This window comes from Lissotriton helveticus, chromosome 7 (genome assembly GCF_964261635.1).
Source record: "Lissotriton helveticus chromosome 7, aLisHel1.1, whole genome shotgun sequence".
Classification (NCBI taxonomy): Eukaryota; Metazoa; Chordata; class Amphibia; order Caudata; family Salamandridae; genus Lissotriton; species Lissotriton helveticus.
The window spans coordinates 82,325,464-82,347,811 of NC_136068.1; the positions used below are offsets into that span (position 1 = coordinate 82,325,464).

General features: G+C 47.3%; 1 protein-coding gene across 4 annotated transcripts in view; it reads right to left on the reverse strand.

Annotated features, from left to right (window-relative positions):
* The window catches only part of IFFO1 (intermediate filament family orphan 1), a 133,015-nt gene that overhangs the window by 35,578 nt on the left and 75,089 nt on the right, over positions 1–22,348 (reverse strand). For 2 of the 4 annotated variants that reach the window (XM_078651554.1, XM_078651552.1), the window contains 2 exons: positions 7,847–8,019; positions 6,487–6,607 (listed from right to left, as the gene is read on the reverse strand). In XM_078651554.1, the coding sequence (XP_078507680.1) occupies positions 6,487–6,607; positions 7,847–8,019 (294 nt within the window). The remainder of the gene's footprint in view (positions 1–6,486; positions 6,608–7,846; positions 8,020–22,348) is intronic. The other 2 variants (XM_078651553.1, XM_078651555.1) reach the window with 1 other exon arrangement.

Sequence of the window (22,348 nt, forward strand, 5' to 3'; positions counted from 1 at the left end):
TGATTCTTTAGCTTCCGGCTACCGGCAATTCATCCTTGATTTTTGTGGTGATTCCACTGCCATTTTTGTTCACTTTTTAAATCAAGTACTTCAGTATATTTCTTTGTTTTAGCCTGTGGCTTCTGGATTCCAGGATTCAGTCCCCTTCTGGTTTCAGTCGAATTTCCAGTGGAACTTCACTTGCTCTTGAGTACTCAGATTTATTGTTTGGTATTTAGTGCCTCAGGTGACAAAATCCCACCATATCACAAATTTCGGTATATTTATGAACAGGAATGAATTGTCTAGGGTGACAAAATCAACCAGATGACTTACGCAACGAACTTTTCAGATATTGCTATTTTTAAGTTTGTTGAAGCTGCAAAACTACTCTTACAGGTAAGTAGCCATTTTGTTTATCATGCATGAATCTTTTCTGGATTCACAAGCTGTGTATTGAGTATGTAGCAGTATTCTCTCCTTTTGGGAGGTTGGGTTGCCCCATTTTTCCATGTTGAGTGCGCTCCTAGGGCCACATTGTGATGGAGGATTTTCCGCATCCTTCGGGCCGGCGGAAGCCACCGGCGGATGCGGAAAATCCTCTGCGGACCCACCAAAGACCCACCGCCACATTAGGATGGCTGGTGGGTCCTGGTTTCAGTCCGCTGCTTTTCCGCCGCGGTTGGCTTACCACCGCGGCGGAAAAGCTCTAATATGGTGGCGGTGTCTCTCAGACACCGCCAGACATATTAGGATGGCGTAGAAGAGATGCTTTTCCGCAGCGAGTTCTCCGCCGTGGAAAAGCATATGGATCTTCACTCTGAGGGCCTGTTGCGGGCCCCCTGGGTGAAGGGAGGTGGGGGGGTGCACATGGGGGGTACCTATGGTACCCCCCTGCATTTACATGCAGAAAGCGGCAGGCACCGCGCAGTGCCTGCCGCTTTGTGCATGTAAATGCACTGCATGTGTTTTTAACATTGCGGCGGGTGCAGCTTGAAGCCGAACCCGCCGCAATGTTAAATATAGAGGATGTGACCGCCAGGGTGGCGGTCACATCCTAATTGCACAGGAGGGAACGCCGCAGCACATGCGGACGTTCCCTCCTACACAGGGCTCGCGGACGGACGCAAGTAATGGACCCCTTAGTCTTTATTGCAGCACTGCACCTGCTACCTTGTAACATGTCTAGATTATTTGGACTATCTATCTTTGAGTGGTCACCTTCTTGACCAGTGAGCCTTTTCTTGCTGGTGCACAAGAAAAGAAGAATTGATTTCCTTTCCTGATTTGTCTTGTTTCTTGAAAATAGCACATTACCCTTCCACCATTGGAACTGGGTAGATAGTTTTGCGTTCCCCATTGTTATAAATAGGTCTATCTGTGGTTTTCCCCGTTACTGAAAAAGTTCTTACATTATTTGTTGTTTCAGCTCCCATTCGTTTGAGGAGTTTGTTTGCCTGCTCAGCCTTTCTGCATCTGTGTTTTGGGACTCCTGATAGGTGGACACCAATTACAGTTATCCTCCTCTAGATGGCCTACCTCCATATGTACTGTGTGAGCTGTGACAGACTATTGTGGTTGTGTTGTTTGCCTGTACCTGGGCTGTTCTTCCCTTGATCTGTATCTGAACTGGCATCAGCTCCATTACATTTATGTAATGTAATACTTCATCCCACTTCTGGGCTCATTAGGCCCCTGATGTTTAGTCTTCTCATATGAGCTCCAGACCCTGTGTGGATGCGTCTGTTCTGATGGCCACTCAGGGAGTTGGGTACTTGAAAGGTCTGCCCACTGTGATGTCCCTTGTGCTCCACCACTGTATATTACTCTGTACTTTCCCTGTGACAACCACTAAATCCGCTTAACTCTCGGTTGCCTGTGACCATTTATATTATATCTATTCCTGCCGCGGTCTCATGTGTAACTTCACATGTGGTGTTAGAGCTAAGCATGCTGCTATCACAGCCATTACGTTCCCCAATATCCTCACTGTTTGAGACTGTCCCTTCTGTTAAGGGTGAATTACTCTGTCACTGGCAGGATTCTCTTGATGACTGGGAAGACCTTTGCCTTCATTGAGTTTAGCTTTGCCACCAAAAACATTCCTTTGGTCTCATGCTTGCTGGAGATCCTAACAGTTCTATACATTCGCCATGCTGGATAGCATTTAGGGTTCATTTGTTGGAGGCATTTGTTTTGCATTTGTGAAGAAAACCTTTGCTTCTGCCCCTGCCGGTGTTGCATCTGGGGGTGTGGGGTCTGATGACAAGTCACATGCTTTAGTGCCTGGCTTCTCAAGGACATTTACTACAATGTGTTCTGTCGGGTCAAACAATTGCTTAGTATCAAAGATAATTAATCAAAATCAATCACTTAAACCTTGTGAAATAGCAGGATAAGGCAAAACACGCCAAATAAAAGAACATAGTGGATATGTTGTATTTTATATATCCATCAAGTGTCTCGTGGGGTATACAACCTTTACAACGCAACTTTTACAACGACCTACCATTACCACGAATTTTTTACAACGCAGGATCCATTACAACGCATACCATTACCACGCATGTATTTACAACGCAGGTACTTTTACAACGCATACCATTACAACGTAAGTATTGGTAAGTATATTATTTTATTAAAAATATTATTTGGGTTTTTGGGTAAAGGGGTATTTTTAGGGTTCAGGGTCAGTTTTGGGTTTTTTGGTAAAGGGGTATTTTTAGGGTTCAGGCTCAGTTTTGGGTTTTTGGGTAAAGGGGTATTTTTAGGGTTCAGGGTCAGTTTTCAGTTTTTGGGTAAAAGGGTATTTTTAGGGTTCAGGGTCAGTTTTCAGTTTTTTGGGTAAAGGGGTATTTTTAGGGTTCAGGGTCAGTTTTCAGTTTTTGGGTAAAGGGGTATTTTTAGGGTTCAGGGTCAGTTTTCAGTTTTTGGGTAAAGGGGTATTTTTAGGGTTCAGGGTCAGTTTTCAGTTTTTGGGTGAAGGGGTATTTTTAGGGTTCAGGGTCAGTTTTCAGTTTTTGGGTAAAGGGGTATTTTTAGGGTTCAGGGTCAGTTTTCAGTTTTTGGGTAAAGGGGTATTTTTAGGGTTCAGGGTCAGTTTTGGGTTTTTGGGTAAAGGGGTATTTTTAGGGTTCAGGGTCAGTTTTGGGTAAAGGGGTATTTTTAGGGTTTAGGGTCAGTTTTGAGTTTTTGGGTAAAGGGGTATTTTTAGGGTTCAGGGTCAGTTTTCAGTTTTTGGGTAAAGGGGTATTTTTAGGGTTCAGGGTCAGTTTTGGGTTTTTGGGTAAAGGGGTATTTTTAGGGTTCAGGGTCAGTTTTGGGTTTTTGGGTAAAAGGGTACAGGGTAAAAATTAAATATAATTAAATTTAAATTACATTAAAATAAATTGATTAAATTAAATTAATTATATTAAATTACATTAAATTAAATTAAATTAAATTAATTAAATTAAATTAAATTACATTATATTAATTTTAATTAAATAAAAATTTAAAAAATATTATATACTTACCAATACTTACGTTGTAATTGTATGCGTTGTAAAGGTATATGCGTTGTAAATACATGCGTGGTAATGGTACTTCGTTGTAATGGATTCTGCGTTGTAAAAATTGCGTGGTATATATGGCTGTTACACATTTAAATCACAGGACAACCACATAACTCAAAAAACCCTGATGTAACATATAGTGTGACGACGTTACATACATATTTGCAACAAATAATCAATACACAATTCAAGACAAAGTATGTGGAATTTTTGAAAAATTGGTCTGATTTTTACATATATAGTTCAACTAACACCCAGTTTTATCCTTAACAATGGTTTCGGAGGTATAGTGACACAGGACGTGGTGCTGCTAAGTGCCTTAGCCACACAAGGTGTGTTTTGACGTATCCCGCTATTTCACAAGGTTTAAGTGATTGATTTTGATTCATTCTCTTTGATACTAAGCAATTGTTTGACCCGACAGAACACATTGTAGTAATTATCGTGTGTACCCAGGTTCTGAGGGACAGAGGGTTGCCTTATTATAGTTAATGGCTCCTCAAGGAGCAGTACCTCTCCCTCAAGCTCTTCAAGATGGATGCCTTGGTGTCGTGAATCCACCGTATCCAGAGTCGGTTTTAGGCATGTATTGTAAATTGTCTTGCCTTCCTGAATGAGCTACTTCGCCCTATTTTGGTACTGCTGTAGAAGGAGTTGAATCTGCTGCTCCATTGTGTCCCATTGCTGATGGAAGAGTTAGCAATGCACCATATGATGGCCGCCTACTTCTACATTTTTCACCATACAATCTCCATTGTCTCTCTTTCCCTGTCCGGAGGTCGTCCCTTGGTGGTGGGAGCATTTGCCCTTTTCCATGCAGTGGCGACGATGATGGAGTCTGCTGCCACATTGCTTCTGAAGTAAGCTAGGTCTTTGAAGGAGAAATGGTCTCGAACCTGGGCATCACAGTTTTGGCTTCAGGTGGTTCCCTAAAGATCTATTGTCCTTGGTCCATGACATTGTGTAGCATCGGTAGGAACAGTTTTTCTTCTATCGTGGTAGGAGAGATGATAGAGGAAAACACAACTCCATCTCTTCCTCCTCTGCTGCCTTTTTAACCAGGGCATTGCTCATTGTGGTCAGGGATTGAAGGTCTGTAGTGGTGTCTACCCCTTCTTCGGGAGAGTCTGCTTCTATACCCTGCCACCTCTTTTCTGCTGCCTCTGCCCATCTTCGAGGAAACCCTCATGAAACTGACCTTCATCATGTCCACTACTTCATAGAAGAGTTACTCTTGCCTCCTCCTGGGCCACATCTGTCGCTGGAGCGTGCTGCTTCATCTCCTGTTCCTTCTCTCTCGAAGACATCAGTGGTATGCGATTTCCCTTGAGGGAGGTATGGAATTCTTCCTTCCTCTTCATGAGGGCCTCGATTTTGGCTTTGAGCATTTGTTTTTTCCTCTCAATGTTGAAAGCTCGCTGCTTGACATCAAAAGCTTCCTCTTCTGCAATGAGACTGTCTCAAGCCTCTTTTTCTTTAATAAGCCTCTTTGTTTTTCTCTTGCGCCCTATCTCCTTTCAGAGTAGAGGCTGGTTCCAAGGGTGTACCATGGCCGGTATAGTTTGACTTCGATCTATGGGGTTCCTTTTGCTAATGCTTGTCCTCAGTCACCATTATCTTTGGTGTCGGGTAGCCTTTGAGTGTTTTGATTCTGAATTATTTGGCTTAGCCCCACTGTACCCCTGAATTATTACCTGCCACTTCTTAACCTTGCTGTTTTTCTACATCTTCTTCAGCGCCTTATCTCCCTCTCTCTTTCAGGGACCTCTTCAACATCTGAGCCCTCCCCTGATCCACCTCCATTTACTCAGGGTGCTTCTAGTTGCTCTACACCCTGAGGTCTTTTAGCAAAGTTTTCTGCATCTGTGCCATGGTGCTGTGACCCCACCTCTACTTCTCCTTCGTCTTCAGACTCTTGGGGTGAAAATCTACACATGAGTCAAAGCTCTGGATTTTGTAGCCCTCATGGCTGCCCTTCTGTGTGAACTTACAGTGCCACTTTTGGCTGAATTTAAAGCGTGTATGCTCCACTCCAGATAGTCATTGTCCGACCCGTATGGCTAATGTCCATCCAGCGATGAGCTTGCTAAAAAAAATCAATGCTTTTTTCGGTGAAAACTCTCCTCCCTCAACATCAATGCTCTACCTTTTGCTTTTCTTCAGGATTCTGTGTTTGACTAATGATCTCTCGATGAAAAGTCCTCCAATTTTTCTTGGATACCTTTTGCCTTCTCTCAGTTTCCAGACCCAAGGGCAGAAAAAGAAATGTGAAGATGGCGATCACGCAAAGAAAGGGGCATCTAGGGTGAGTGTCTGATGTCACAGAGGGAAGGACAGGAAACCAATTGGTCAACACTTCCCAGGTATAAAAAATAAAATAAGGAAAAAAAGAGAGAGAGCTACACAGACAATTCTATTCTAATCACTAGATGGCAGAATGATGCACAGCATGTTAATCCAGAAAAGATTCAAACTGCAAAATCTGCGCATTTTATATCTTTTGGCAACAAGAGTCCATCCTTTGGACAAATCGTTTTTTAACAAATGTAAGTATATACTTTTGCAGTGCATTCTTTGTCTGTAGTATCCTGCCTTGCTGTCTTGTTCCTGCACTTTTCAGACTGGCTTGGGTTGGCCACGCATTTTTTTATACCTAGCTTTTTTTAATAGTAAAACCATGGTGGTGCTGGCATACGTTACGCTGAACTGTTTCAGATATATTGATTATGTGGGAGTATGACCTATAGTAAGTTAGGACAGTCAAAGAGGTAAAAATAAAATGCCTTTCTAGGTTGTTTTGGTTGGCTTAGAGTGGGAACGGAGAAGCCTCCCTTTCTTGGACTTGTAAATTTGTGAATGGAGATTTGGAGTAAGATCCTCTTACAGGATTTGATATTAGGCACTCAAGAGATTAACAGGAGTTTATCTGCTCAAGAGACATGGCACGGCATACCTCCACCTGCACCTCAGCAGCAGTCATGGTGTACCCGGGGAAATCCTCCCAGAGTAACAGGGTCTCATCTGTCTCCTCCCAGGCCAGGCTATCGCAGTCATCTTCAAAGTCATATTCTCGCCTGCAGAGGAGAAGGTATAGTCAGACAAAAGGTAGGCAAGTCTGATGCCAGATTAGGTACCTGTAAGGAAATGCCCCAGCACCCCACAAACAAACAAAAGCTTTGAAACCACAACAGATGACGACAATATTAGTACTGATAGTGTTTTAGTGTGGGCTGCAGAGGAATGAGTACTGAGTGTAGAAGAGTGCCGAGTGCAGTTGCGCTGGCATTGCGGGAATGTAGGATTGGATGTGGGGCATTGTATATGTAATGTAATGTAATGTAAATTGATACTTGTATAGCGCACTACTCACCCGCAAGGGTCTCAAGGCGCTTGTACGAATACCGCTGTGGAACCCATCCTGGCTTTCCCTGTGAGGTGTCCACTCCTGGGCACCCCCAAGGTGGAGGCCAGGCATCCTTAGCGTTGTGGGGGCCGTTGTGGAGATTAAGCAAGCTATTGCCCAGAGTTGCAGAGTGGGACTCCATGATTGGAATAGGCACCGAGGCGAGAATGATCAGGTCCGTGGAATTTTGAGCCCAAGACCCGTCGAGGTGGGGAATTGAACCCTGGTCCCGGGCTAGACCTCTGCATCAGGGTCTGCCGCTCTAACCATTGAGCCACACTTCTCCATGTATAGGAACATTAGCTATGGGGTATGGTATAGGAGCACTAGCTGTGTAGCAGTGCTGACTTTGAGGGATGGCGTAGGAGCTCTTGCGCTGGAGGACGAGAGTGTAGAAGTGCTGGCTATGAGGGATGGACTAGGAGCCCAGACTGAGGGATGGTTTAGAAGCCCAGAATATGAGTAGTGTAGGAGCGCCAGCTGTGTCCGACGGGATAGGAATGCTAGCTGTGGGGGTTGCTAAACAAACTGTGGCTGTGAGAATGGTGCTGGGAGGCTATCTAAGGAGGTGGTGTAGGTGTGTTAGCAGTGGGAAATTATTTATACGTGCTGGCTTTGAGGGTTCATGTATGAGCACTAATTTGAGGGATGGAGTGGGAGAGTTGAATGTGGTGAGTGGTGTAGGAGCACTGGTTGTGAAGGATGATGTAGAGATACTGGACTTAGAGTAGTGTAGGAGTGCTCACTGTGGAAAATTGAGTAACAGCACTGGCTGGAGGAGGGATGTAGGAGTGCTCGCTGTGAAGGACGGTTCCGGGGTGCTGGATAAGTAGCCATTGTGGGAACTGTGAATGTGGGATGGTGTAGTGCTGCTAATTGAGGAAACAAGTGGGAGAGTCCTTGTACTTACAACTGATTGAGCATTTTCTTCATCTCTTCATTGATACTAAGTGCTGTGCTCTCATCCTCCTCTTCTTCAGGCTTCCGAGAGGTCTCACTGTCCGCCAGAGATGTCTCGTCGTCTGATACAGGCTTGCGCTTCCGAGTCATCCCTGGCACCTTCATTGGAGACAAGTGGACAGACTGGAGAGACGGGGTCGGTATAAGGGTCAGATGGCGGAAGAGGGGCAGTGAGGTGGAATGGTAAATGGATAAAAGTGATGGAGATGGGCAAGCGTGACATGGTAAGGATAAAAGGGAAGGAGAGACTTAGAAGAGATAAAGAGGAGAAGGTGGAGAGGAGAAGATGCAAAGGGAGAGGAAACAGAATAAGAGAAGGGGATAAGGTACAAGGAATAAGAGAGGGAGGAGAGAGGAAGAGGTGAGGAAAGAGATGGCTTTGTTATGATCACGTTTCTAAAGCACAATGGCGGTGGTATTGTGGGGCAGTGGAGGTGCTTTCAGAAGTTACTTTTCACCCCTCACCGGGAGCCACTGTCTTCTGAAAGTGGGGTTCTGCAATGCGCGAAGGGGATCTGGATAGGGAAATGGATCAAGGCACTAGGAGTACTCAACTTACAAGCATTCACACAAAGAGAGAAAGAAGTAGATAGAAGTAGAGATGCAAAGAAAAGGAGAGAGCTTGATGGAGGTTGAGCAACATGGGTACGCACAATGCGTAGTGTTTTCGTATGTTATATCCCAAGTTTAAGAGGTGGATATGCATTTGTGACAAATTAAACAGTCCCCTGAAAAACATCAGGGTGACAGTTCTTTCTGCCCTTCTATCCAAGCAGCCTCAGTTTGGTGAAGATTTGTTAAACTGTTCAAGTATTCTAGAGGAACCAGTCTTAACGTTCCTGCTTGCCTTTTTTATGATCTACGTCATAGATGGGCGAGTCAAATTAGTACCTCAATGACCTCTCGTCTGCTTTTCTAATGTGAAGACAACCATAATAGTCAGTGTGCTGCAAATCAATGTTTCCCTTTGTGAATTTTTGAGGAATAAAATGTGAGTGTGGTGTCGTCTCAAGCTGTTCTTTTCCCAAAAAGGAGTAACTGTATTGTCTTTGCTCTGTGAAGGGTGTTTCCTAGTTAGCTTAAACTCCTAATGTAGTGGCACCCGCTCCTTACCCGCTACAAGTGACCGGTCATTGTTGTTGATATGTATCATTTTTTCCTACATTTCTGCTCCCACTGAAAACATAACAATGCTTCCTCTGCTGCAGAACACACATCTTGGGTGTTCACGTGTAATTTGCAATAATCTTAAACCTCCCTCTTTTTAGACATGTAATTGCAGGAGCAGAAAGAGACCCATGTCACAGTGAGCTCCAAGGGGCGCGGGTGAAAGCTTCTGAGAGTTAAGGAAAAAACCCTACATAAAACAGACATCTGCAAAGAAATGACAGGAGTCTGTAGCTTTCACTGAGTAAACTACCAAGCCTGCTTACTAATACATTTATAATTAAACATATGCTAGCGTGTAATGCATAGTAATGCTTGAAGAATAATCATATGGTAGCAAGGGAATTGGGCTGTAACCAGGTCCCCCCTAAATTCGAATCCATAAATCACTGGAATAACGTTACCCTCGTGAAATATGGAAAACAACTCATAGGTACAACATCATCCATGTGAAATATGAGTTTTGAAAACACTTGGATTGAGCAGTCAATGTACCCAAAAATAAGTATGAAGACCACTCTGTTTACGCATCTCCCATTTCAGTATATCAGTGTTTAGCCTAGAGGCTTCTATTATTATTTCGAATTGATATTGTTGCAGAATATTGTACATTGAACTATATCTGAACCTGTGTTTAGAACTCTTTCTTGACAATTACTTATTCATGATCTGGAAATATTCAAACCTTATCCTTTTTTCACCGTTTCTTTTAGATGACCATGCACAGCTTCCTTGTTTACTGCTTTTAACATATGGCAGCTGCTGCGGTCATGTCACATCCGTGACCGAGACGGACTCAAAGTGTCTCCTGACTTCATAGACAGCTTAACTAAACTTCACCAAATGTCTCATGTATAGTTAGACAATTTGGGGGCAATTCTAAAAAAAAAAAAAAATGTATCATGGAAATTGGGTTTTGCCCTTTACATTTCATGTAGTGACAAAATATTTCCACTACATAAACATACAATGTGGAATAAGAGACAGAGGGAATACGAGAGAGAATGAGACGAAGAGAAAGAAAGAAAGAAAGAAAAGAAGAAAAGACAGACAGAAATAGTACCAAACTCCTTGCTTCATATTGAAAACTGGCTTAGCTTTGCCAATGTGCCTCAATCCTGCCCTGCAGCACAGTGGTCTGTGTCAGCACTGGGACCCTTACACTGCTCTCCCAAAACACTTGAACCCAGACTTCAAGGCTCCTCTGGTATTTCACTACTGGGGTCCAAGCACATCCCTGCCCTGCTGCAATCCCTCCTATTCAAGTACTCGGGGACCCTCACCTCACTCCTGTACTGCAACATCAACTCTACCCATCACTCTGCCAATGCACCCCAAGCCTGACCAGCCTGCAGAGGTAGTCCACAAAAGGGCCCCCACAAAGAACTCGGCCAGTGACATTAATTCCTGACTTGCTGCATCTGCTTGCATCTAGTGATCGTGGACCTACGCAAAGCTCTATCATTGCCTTAAACCTAAGCTTAGCTCTCGCATCCCCACAGAGCTGTCAAAGCGCCTGGAGCCTATCCTGTAGCACACTCTGCTGACACCATACTGAGAGCCACACTCAACTTTGCCAAAGCATCTCAATTCTGACAAAGTCTCCCACCTCCTGAGCATGTTCTGAGGTGCAAACAAAGCTCTGTCAATGAACTGTAGTTCTCCCCTTTAGCACAGTCCAGGCATTCCAGCCATAGCACTGCCAGTGTACCTCAGGGCTGCCCTACATTACCCTCGCTACACAAGTACAGAGGCCTACTACACACATGACTTGGACATTGCATATCAACCTTGATCTGTAGCACAGCCCGGGCATTCCCAGCCACAGCGCTGGCAGTGTACCTCAGGGCTGCCCTACACCACCCTCGCTGCAGAAGTACAGAGGTCTACCACACCCACGACCTGGACATTGCATATCAACCCGGATCTGTACACCTGTGATAGAAAATGCAGAGCCCCACAGCTGGCACTGCCAGTGCACCTGAGCTCACCTGTAGCACCCCCTGCTACGGTAAAGGGCAGAAGGAAAGGTGAAGAAAGGCGCAAGAAGGTAGGGGAGAACGAGAGGTGTTGAGGTACACAATAAATGAAATGAACGTAAACAGGATGTAAATGGTAATCGGGTGAGACGAGGTGAGCGGGGCGAGGTTAGCGGGATGATGTCATGAAGGGAGGAGAGAAGGGGACACATGGAAGGGAGGAGAGAAGGGGACACATGGAAGGGAGGAGAGAAGGGGACACATGGAAGGGAGGAGAGAAGGGGACACATGGAAGGGAGGAGAGAAGGGGACACATGGAAGGGAGGAGAGAAGGGGACACATGGAAGGGAGGAGAGAAGGGTGTACATGGAAGGGAGCAGCAACATGTGGAAAAGGAAGTCATTATGCTCACATCTAATGTTCAGTGTATATTAAAATGTCATCTCAAAATGTTAAGTTTAGAAAGTAGACAGACATTAGTTCCCATTAAACTGACAAAGAGAAGGATGAAGAGGGGTCGAGAGTGAAGGGGCAGAGAAGGTAGTGATCAAGGAAGGCAGAGGACAGGAGGTAGGGTAGAAGGAACGTAGGAGATGGGTTCATGGAAAGGGTGAGAAAAGGGAGATTACAGTTTCAGGGGGCGCAATATATTCAACTGAATTATCACGTCTACTGGTTCATGTTGACCCTACTCTGAAGTACCCGCCTGCTATTCCAGTACCAGGACCAACACACATCTCTGCTGCAGCATCTCAGTCCTGACCTGCAAAGCCCACTGTTGTTCAGAACCTAGACCCATACAGAGCTCTGCCAGTGTACCTCAAGCCGCACCTGCACGAACCCCTTCAATTCCAGTTCTGGAACCCATTCACAAGCCTCCACCCTGACCTGCTGCCCCGGTACCGAAGCTCCAGCGCACTGTTCTGACAGTACAGCTGCAGCTTGAACAGCACCCCCACTCTTAGCTCCAGGCCCTTACAGAGCTCTGCTAATGCCCCAGTTACTTACTGGTAATCTTCATTACTCCGAGTCCTAGTCTTCCTCGCCACAGAAATTAACACATGAGCTTCAGCCTCCCACAGAAACTCCTAGCAAAAGTTAGTATACTAGCCTCCCATTCCTCCAAAATGGCCACCTCCTCTAATCACCAATCATAAAAGGAGCGACCCCCGCCCCCCCTAGGAAAACCTGCAACCAAAAGCCACAGAAAAACATGAAGCCTCCATCCCATGCCCGGGAGGGATGGTAAACTATACTGTGGCATCGAAGACTAGAACTCGGAGTAATGAAGATTACCAGTGAGTAACCGGGGCATTACCACCATGTCCGTATTCCTCGCCACAGTAATTAACACATGAGCAGATACCAAGGCAAAGACCAGCTTCATGGAAAACAGGACAAGCCAACCAGAAGAGAGATTTCAAAAGTGTGTGTAATACACACACAGCAGAATCACAGTAACAAGAGTCAAGGAGCAACAGCACCCAGCACCGAAGAAGCAAAAGAAACAGAGGTACCAACCCCTATCTCCAGCCCGTAACGCACCACAAAGGCAAGAGGGGAGTCTACGTAGCAGCCCAGCAAATGTCCACTACGGAAACACCCTTAATAGTGCCTCAAATCACCGCCACCGAACGGGTAGAATGAACCTAAACCCAGGTACTCCGCAAGCATGTCCTGGGACTCATAATCCACCAGAAAGGCCTCTAGCCGCCAATGACAAAAGGGTAGTAGAGGAGGGAAGCAAACCCAGCCGTCCCTGACCAAACAAGACAAAAAAACTGGCCCCACAACAGAACGGGCCAGGGCGGGACAAGTACACCAATAAAGCCCGCCACACATCCAAGAGATGCAACAGAGACTCACCCGCAGAGTGAGGCATAGGAAAGAAAACAGGTAGGACCAACACCGCCGACCAGCCAAAAAGAACCTCAGGGTCAAAAAGAAGGGTGCATACTCAACACCACCACATCATCCAGAAAACGGAAAAAAATGGGGCTGATCCCAAGAAGGAAGCTAATGTGCCTGGCCTAGGCAATAGCCACTACAAGGGCAAAAAGTACAAGAAGACAGAATCCAGTGGCCCAAACAGACACACCCGCAATGCCGGCAGAACCAACGGGAGATCCCACGAAGGGGTATACAACACATGCCCGGTCACTCCAATGCCAGAGAGGCCAACAAACGAGAAACCATACGCTCCACATTAACAAAAAGGGGGCAATGAAAAGCCTGGAGAAGAGACCATCGAGCTTGGAGCGTATAATGTGACAAACCAAGGCCAAAGCTGACTGGATCCTGTCTGAATTCTGGTTCTCTTGTCAGTCCGCTTTGGAGCCCCTTCTGCTGACACCCAGCAGAAAAGTAGGATCAGTGCATGGCTTAAGCAAGCTAAGTAGAAGGATGCCCAGAACGCGGAAGCAGCCCGGCCACCACCATGGAACAACCCCAACCAACAGGCTCCGCCTCCCAAGAACCATGCATGAAGACGCATAGACTGGGCTCTAGGGATGGAATCAGAGGTCCAACTGATAATGATGACAAAGGAGCACCCAACACGGGCGAACTGCCAAATCTACCAACAATGCAAAACCAAGGGTGTCGCCTCCACCCCAGAACCAGAAGAAACACCAGAGCCTCGTCCACCCCGATAATCTGCAATACAGCCAGAATCAGGGGAACAGGGAGAAACGCACACAGAAGATTCCAAGGCCAATGGAAGGACATCATGTCCACAAACTCCGCCTCTAGGCAAGGCCGAACCATGCAAAACAAGGCTTTCGGATCATACTCTGGGGAGGCAAACAAGTCTACCCCCAGAGACCCAAACCACCATCACATATACAGGAATACCTCCTGTGTCCAGTCAAGGAGCCCATGGCAGGGAACAACCGACACCCTTCCCGGCACGAAAAAGGCCGACAGAAACCCCCCAAAATCCATCTCCGCCCAGGAGCAAAGAACACAACTGAGGTACTTCGCCCTGCACCCCAGCGGATGAATCAAGTAACGCACGACAACCAGGTTGTCCCACCGGACCCGCACACGCTGACCAGCCAGGAGCGGTGCAGTACAAATCGCAATAGACCCAAAGGAGCCTCCATCAGCCCCCTGAAAGAGGAAGTGCAAGCCGCCAGAACACTGAAACACTGGCCCGGCTCAGAAAAATCCCACTGGAAGCACCCCAGCCCAACAGACTGGCTTTGGGGGACACAACATGAGTAGGAACCACCAGAATCAGCTGACACAGGGGAAGATGCACCTCTGCCAAGCACCAACCCAGCACGGATGTATGACGGTACAACGCGTACCGTCACAACGCATCCCTTTACCACGCATCCCTTACAACGCAAGTCGTTACCACGACTTGCGTTGGGGGTGCGGATTTCGAATAGTTTAATTTACTATTCTAACACCAGTCCCCGTGGACCCTAGGGAAGGTGTTGGGATAGTAAATTAACTATTTTTAATCCTTTAGCGCCCTCCAGCGCAAGTCGTGGTAACGACTTGCGTTGTAAGGGATGCGTGCTAAAGGTACTGCGTTGTGAAAACATCGTGGTAAACGATGTTTACCACCCAGCACCACCCCGAACTGGGGAGTGACCGGAACCACCAGGTGAAATCCAGACCACACAAACTCCAGTGTGACAGAATATGGATGAACACAGGGTACATAGGCAGGCAGGCCTTAGGAAGTGCCACAGAGCAGCAGACAGACGCCCCACACCCACAACCAACTGCTCACAGGGGAAAAATGCAGAAACAAAAACCAACTAATACCAAACGCCGGTGCCAAAATTCGGGAAGGGAGCAGGAACACCCACTTAAAAAGAAACATGAACCTGGCTCATATGTGAGACAGATCCTATGACAAGATGAGGAAAGACAAATCCTGATGCACCAAAACCTCCCGGGACCCTAGAACCCGGCAAACCACCTGGACTTGGCCCACATCCATAGGAAAAGAAGAGGCAGAATACAAGATAACATCCAAGCACGGATATAACTCAAACCGCGACCATGCAAGATACAAACCAGGGGAGCCAACACCTAAGTAAAAAAAAAAACAGGGAGAGGAATAAAGACCAAAAGGCAAAACCAAGATCTAGTAATGGCGACCCAGGACACAAAGGTGCAGAAAATGCCGGAAAGCCAGACGGACTGGGATATGGAGATAGGCATCCAGCAGACCGAAGGACGCCAGAAACCCCTCTGATTGATCAAGGGTAGAACGAGTAAAAGAGATACCATCTGGAACATGACACAGGGAATTAACCAAGACAGCCACACAAAAACCAACACAGGCCAGAGATCGCCCGTACGCAACACAACCAGAAAGAGAAACAAACACGCACTGAAACCTGTCTGCAAAGGAGTCGCCAGAACAATGGACCCCATGACCAAGAGACAGTGAACCCCCTCCAAAACGGCCTGCCCCATCACCCTGACCTGAGGACAAGGCATAACAAAAAAACATCGGTGTAGAGACAGCAGGGGAAGAACGGAAACGGGATAAGACAGCAGAAGGAGAACTCTGGTCATGCCCCTGCCACGAAAGGGCAGGTGAGACGTACCCTGGCGAGCAGGACCAAAAGCCCTCCAAGAACATGAGAAACCTAAGCCGGACCTACCACACTAGGGTCAGAGGCCAGCGATCCTCCGCAGATGCCCGAACCACATCCTCCAAGGGGATACCAAACAACCACACCCCAGAGAAATGGAACGTTTAACAACATTCGGTCCATATTCACCTACCAGGATCCCAATTACATCTGCGCCGAACCACCACATAAGACCCAGACGCAGAGGCAGCCGCCCCCACACAAATAAATGGCAGGCAATAGCTGGGTTCTGCAGATCCAGCAGTGCCAAAGTAGAAGAAAGTACTACCCATGGTCCATCAATGCAGCCAAGGAGTGGAATCCTACAGCAAGGACCAAATAACACCCATAGAAAAGGTCGCAGCCGAAAAGCAGAATTGGAAATGGAAAGAAATACGCGTAACAGCAGCACCCACCCCCAACGTCATCAGAGCATGCAGGAAAATCTACCTTAGAAATTAACGCCCCCAGGGCAGCATATCTGAAAAACTGAAACCACCCATACTGTAATGGGGATTCAGACCCCAAAACCATATCCGCCACACCATTGGATGCAGGCGAGGAACCAGGGACAACCCCTCGACCACTCAGCAGGAGGACCAGGCTCACTGGCAAGCCAGTGCAGCAGCAAACAGCAGCCAGGATCAACAGCAGGAAAGTAGACAAAGAAGGGAGAGGCACAGAAGCATTAGCCACCTCCACTATATGGGACAATACATACACTGTGTAAGATAAAAAGCATGTGGCATTCCCAGGCGGTCTCCCGTCCAGGTACTAACCAGGCCTGACCATGCATAACTCCTGAGATCAGAAGAGACCAGGGGCCTTAAGGGAGTCATGCCCGTAGGCTAAAGTCCACCATGGAAGGGCAGCGGGCATATCACCAAAACTCACTGAAAACCCTGACTGAGACTGCCCGCAAGAGTGCAGGCCCGGCCATCCACCCTAGCCCACTCGCACAAACGAGTGCGAAGCAGTGCCGACCAATCGACCATGGAAAACCATGACTCTAATGGAGCCTACCGACACCCAGGTGAGACTGCCAACACCGAAGCCAGGACAGACACGAATGAACAGGGTTCCTCCCCCAAGTCCGCATAAGCAGGACCACCAGGGAGAGGGCGCAACCAAAGATCCGACCCAGCGGCTAGCAGCACGGCCACAAGACTGCAACTGCACTCCACACGAGTCCGCTCCAGCAGGACTGCCAATACCGGGCAGCGAGAGTCAAGGAACAAAAACCAATAGTAATGGAAGGCCGCCCAGGCATGCTTAACAATACCACAACCCCCACGGAGCTCGAGTCCGCTATAGCAGGACCACACTCCCCACTCAAGCAGGACTCCCAACACAGGGGAGCACGAGCCAGGGAACAAAACAAACTACATAGCAGGACCACTCTTCCCCACTTACCTGTAATCTCAACCACGCAGCACTCGGAGTAGCGCAGAAACAAAAAAAACTAGTTTTCCTAAGGGGTGGTCATTCCTTTTATATGATTGGTGATTAGAGGAGGTGGCCATCTTAGACTGATGGGAGTGCTAGTATGCTAACTCTTGCTTGGAGTTTCTGTGGGAGGCTGAAGCTCATATGTTAATTACTGTGGCGAGGAAGACTGATGAGGAGGTAATGTACCTCGCACACGCCCTTCAGCAGCTTCTATGCTTCAGAGGCCACACTCAGCTCTGTAAATGTACCACAGGCCTTACCTACAGCCCCCCCCCCCCTCCAAGTAATTCCTGCATCTAGACCCAACTCTTCGCACTTAGAATGAAAATATATCTTCCAACCTCGCTGCCTGTAATGATTACAGAGGTTTGTAAAAGCGTCTTTAACGCACTCCTGCAGCGTCTTTTCACCATGCTTTCTTCCTTTGTAACTATTATACGACCTTTCTCTGCCTCTCGTTTCTGTTCCTCTGTCTCTCGTGCTGGCTGATTGTCTGCTGATTAAAATAAGATCCTGCCCTAAAAGTAGTGCTGGAGCCCCAACTGGCACAAGTTATATACACACTGTCTGCGACATTACAGTGGTTTTACGTGACATAAGTCTCTACTACAGCTGAAACGATATGAATGTGTTATTTTCTCCATGGCCACTAGATGGTAGCGTTGCGTTGTACGTACGTAAAGTGAGATTTATTTAATCTGTTCTTGGACGAAAAGATGGAAAGTTCGAATCCAGAACGGTGGGCAATGTGCCTTTATTTCTAAGAGTTGGAGGGCCCATTGGGCGTCAGCCGGGGAGGGCGCTTGAGTCCCCCCTCCCCGATCGCCGGTCCGTCCGGTGCTCGCTCAGAGACAATGTGGTATTATCACTCAGGCAGCGCACGTTGCTGTAGCGGACGCCCATGTGTTCTGAGCAGGGAGGCCGTCAACATTCCTTTTACGGACGCTTTTGGTCCCCTTAATTTTCACATTTACAGCAGGCTGTGCTGTTCCCCTGCAAGAAGCCCCCCGGAGATTAAACGTTCTCTCACTTGGGGCCTCTCGCAGCCGGAGGGGGTCATTGGGGGGGGGGGCACCAACAAACATGGTTGCACAGGGCGCCACCAGTGTTAAAGCCGGCCCTGCACATAGGCCAGAATTTAATGAGCAACTCGTAATCAGCGCCAGGGAGTTTTACTGAGGCAGAGAAGCCCTGCAGTGTAGGGTGCTGCTTTTAGAATAAAAAAGGTTTAGATCTGCGCCAGTTAGACATTGGTTTGCTCCTCCACACTGGAGTACCTTTATGAAGTGAGTTAATTGGAGCAGAGTATGTTTGAGGATTAGGAAAACTGCTGCTTCCAGGGCCATCACATCAATTATGTATTAATATGTAATACTTTGAAAAAATAATAATCACTTATTGATATGAGAGCACATCCCTAAATACATCTTAGTGAGAACACTTTAGCGAAATGCTATTTAAATAGCTCAGTGAGCTAAACACTCACTGCAAAGATGAGTGTATCTCTGCAGGTTACACGCTTCAATCCTAGCAGGGCACGCATCATTTTCTATGGTTGATGTAGCAAAAACTGTGGAGACTGGTTTAGAGTGCTGCTAAATGGCAAAACATGTGTTGGAAACACTGCACTGTAACGTACAAATGGGGGCCGGGTGATTCACAACAAAGCCTCATTAACAAGTAAAAGGTCTTTTAAAGACATGGGAAGTACTCGGGTGCGGCTGTATATGTCCCTGGGAAGCTGGGGTGAGGTGACAGAGGGTGACAGTCAGAGGGTGACAGACCGAGGGTGGGTGACAGAGGGTGGGGGACAGAGGGAGACAGAGACAGAGAGAGAGGGAGACATATAGGGCGGGAGACAGAGGGAGCGAGAGAGAGACAGGCAGAGGGAAGGGGGCGACAGGGGGAGACAGAGACAGACAGGGAGACAGAGGGAGGGAGACAGAGAGAGAGGGAAAGAGGGAGACAAAGAGAGAGGGAGACAGAGAGGGAGACAGAAGGAGGGAGACAGAAGGAGGGAGACAGAAGGGGGGAGACAGAAGGGGGGAGACAGAAGGGGGGAGACAGAGGGAGGAAGACCGAGGGAGGGAGACCGAGGGAGAGGGAGACAGAGAGAGAGGGAGAGGGATGGAGACAGAGAGAGAGGGAGACAGAGAGAGGGAGACAGAGAGAGGGAGACAGAGAGAGAGGGCGACAGAGAGGGAGACAGACAGAGAGAGAGAGGGACAGACAGATGGAGGCAGGGGCAGACAGACAGAGAGACGGAGAGAGAGACAGAGGGAGGGAAACAGGGACAGACAGACAGACAGAGGCAGGGACAGACAGATAGAGGCAGAGACTAAGACAGAGAGAAACTGAGAGGGAGGGAGATGAGAGAGAGAGAGGGAGGGAGGCAGGGGGAGGGAGAGAGACAGAGAGGGAGACAGAGAGAGGGAGACGGACAGAGGGAGAGAGAGAGAGAGGGAGGGAGGGAGACAGAGACAGACAAATGGAGGCAGAGACAGGGGAAGAGAGGCAGAGACAGACAGAGAGATGGAGAGGGAGACAGAGGGCAAGACAGGGACAGATAGAGACAGGGACAGACAGACAGAGGCAGAGACAGGGACAGACAGGCAGAGACTAAGACAGACAGAGAGGGAGGGAGACAGAGGGAGACAGACAGAGGGCAACAGACAGGGCAACAGAGGGAGGGAGACAGGGAGAGAGACAGACAGAGGGCAACAGACAGAGGGAGACAGACAGGGAGGAGGGCGACAGAGGGAGGAAGACAGACAGAGAGAGGGAGGGAGACAGAGGGAGAGAGACAGAGGGTGGGAGACAGACAGAGGGAGGAGGGTGACAGAGGGTGGTAGACAGACAGAGGGAGGGAAATGGAGGGAGACAGAGGGAGGGAGAGAGAGGAAGAGAGCGAGGGAGAGTGAGTGAGACAGAGGGAGACAGAGAGAGAGGGGGAGGGAGAGAGAGATAGAGAAAGGGAGGGAGACAGAGAGAGGGAGGGGGAGAGAGAGAGAGAGAGAAAGAAAGATGTGTGTATGCCGGGTCTGGTGGCTCAGTGGTCGAAGGCGTCCGCTGCAGGGGCATGTGTTCAACCTCATGGTCATAGTTTTTTTTGTTGCTCTTGCCCCACCCCTCTCCCCCCACTGACCCCGCCGCCACTGGTGCGGCCCTCGACCACAAACCACACTATAAATTTGGCCCCCGAGAGAAAGTTTGTGAGTACCCATGCTCTAGAACCACATCGACAAGATTTAGAATTATTTTTTGTTTTTTTCCGGCCATTTTTAGTTTTTCCCTCTGTTTTATTGAAGTTGCCAGGTCGTCTGCTGTGGCGCCTCGCAAGATTTTTGTATTCCCCCTATGGGTTCCTTTGTTTATTTAAGCTCTTTGTCTTGTTAGATTTTTTTTAAATGTATTTAATACTTGTGCTCAATCATGTCGGAGAATGGTGATGAAGTTAAAATGTTGCCCCCCCCACCCCCGGAATCATTTCTGCGGACGCCTATGGAGGGCCCCCAAGCTAGCAAGTCAGTGCCCTGCTTGATAGCGGTGGTTGGTCACGCAGGCTAATAGAACTGGGGTCTGAATTAATGGCTGCTTCGTCAGTGCGATGAAATCGAATTTAAATGTTAATTTTTATACAATGGTGTGTCCTTGTGCTACGCGAGTGTGTGCACTGTGCAAACTTATTTGGTATGATGCAAGTGTGTACTTCGGTTGTTACTTATCTGGAGAGCCAATTTACAGTTGTTCACAAGGAACACATTTATATTTTGACAAGGTATTACTGTCTTGTATTGATTTAAGCAAAATTAGCATACAATGTAGTCAATCTGCATTACATTTATTTGACTTTTAAGTTATACTCAGTAATTGACTTCAAACAACACATGTGACTTGAGAAAAAACAGCCCCACAAAACAGTTCTCATGCAACACTCACTTCAGCTGTAGTAAGTGCTTTTTGTAGTTAGAAAAAATATTGTAAATTTATACTGTGTACTGACACTATTTACATATACATAATGAAATTTGTGACTTACGTGACCCCAGTGGACTGACCATAACCAAAACAGTGAATATAACTACAGTGACAATTCTTAAAAGGGGGAGTTGGTTATTGGAATAGAGAAGATGTCCATAAAGGTTTCAGAGTAATTCATAGGTACTAGAGTATGTTCTCGTTTTTCTTGGACTATCCTCTATCAATTGCCGACGACATTTCGACCGTCTGTGGTTACGGGGTCTCTTCAGGACTGCGATTCTGTATTTATCTGTAGCATATGATATGCATTGCTACAAGACACTATATGCTGCATAATGTTTCTTGAAGCTATGAGTTTTAATAAAAGCAGGAGCTATAGCTATGGATTAGCTTGGAGTGTCCAGGTGTGGGAGTTGGCTTTGTGGTCAGACAGAGCCGGGTGACACGAATGGAGTCCAGATCGAATCTACCATGAGTCCACCTCGGTGCTGACCCAGCCTCACTAGAAGTGCACCTTATTCTGGACTCGAAGCCCCTGGATGTTCAAGTACCGAGTGAGGCTGGTCTGCGGCTCTACCCAAGCACATCAGTCCTGACCTGCAGTGCCCCCAGCACACACATCTGTTCTTGTATCTCAATCCTCACCTGCTGCAATGTCCTAGCATTCCAGTACAGAGACCTGCTGGAAGCTACCCTGCCGCTCCTGTGCTGCTCGAGGACGCAAACACAGCTCTTGAAATGACCCTCAACCCTGCACTGCTGTACCCCATACTTTTCCAGTACTGGGGCCAGTGCACAGTTCTGCCAGTGCCCCGCCGCCCTGTCTTTCTTCTCCATTGCAGCTCCATTACCTAGATCCTTAGACTGCTCTGTCAGTGCTCCTTAATTTCAATCAAAGCCTCCTTGTATGTTCAGGACTCTTCCATACATCGATCTGCCATTTTGCCCCAACCCTACCCTGCCTATATTTCCCTAATTCATTACTCAACATATGAACAGATCCTCCAAGGCATATCAATATTCAGACTCCAGTCCTATGTACATCGGGCCCAATTCACAGAACTAACTTAAGACAAAATCCTAAACGTACTATCATTTTGGTATTCACAGAAGGCACTTACTCATTTCGGTATTCACAGAAATTAGGACTCCTAACTTTAGGACTCCTAAATGCCTTCTGTGAATACCGAAAGTCTTAAAGTTAGGATTTTTCTCAATTTAGAAGTAGTAAAGTTAGGACTCCTAACTTCTGTAAATACCAAAATGAATAAGTGC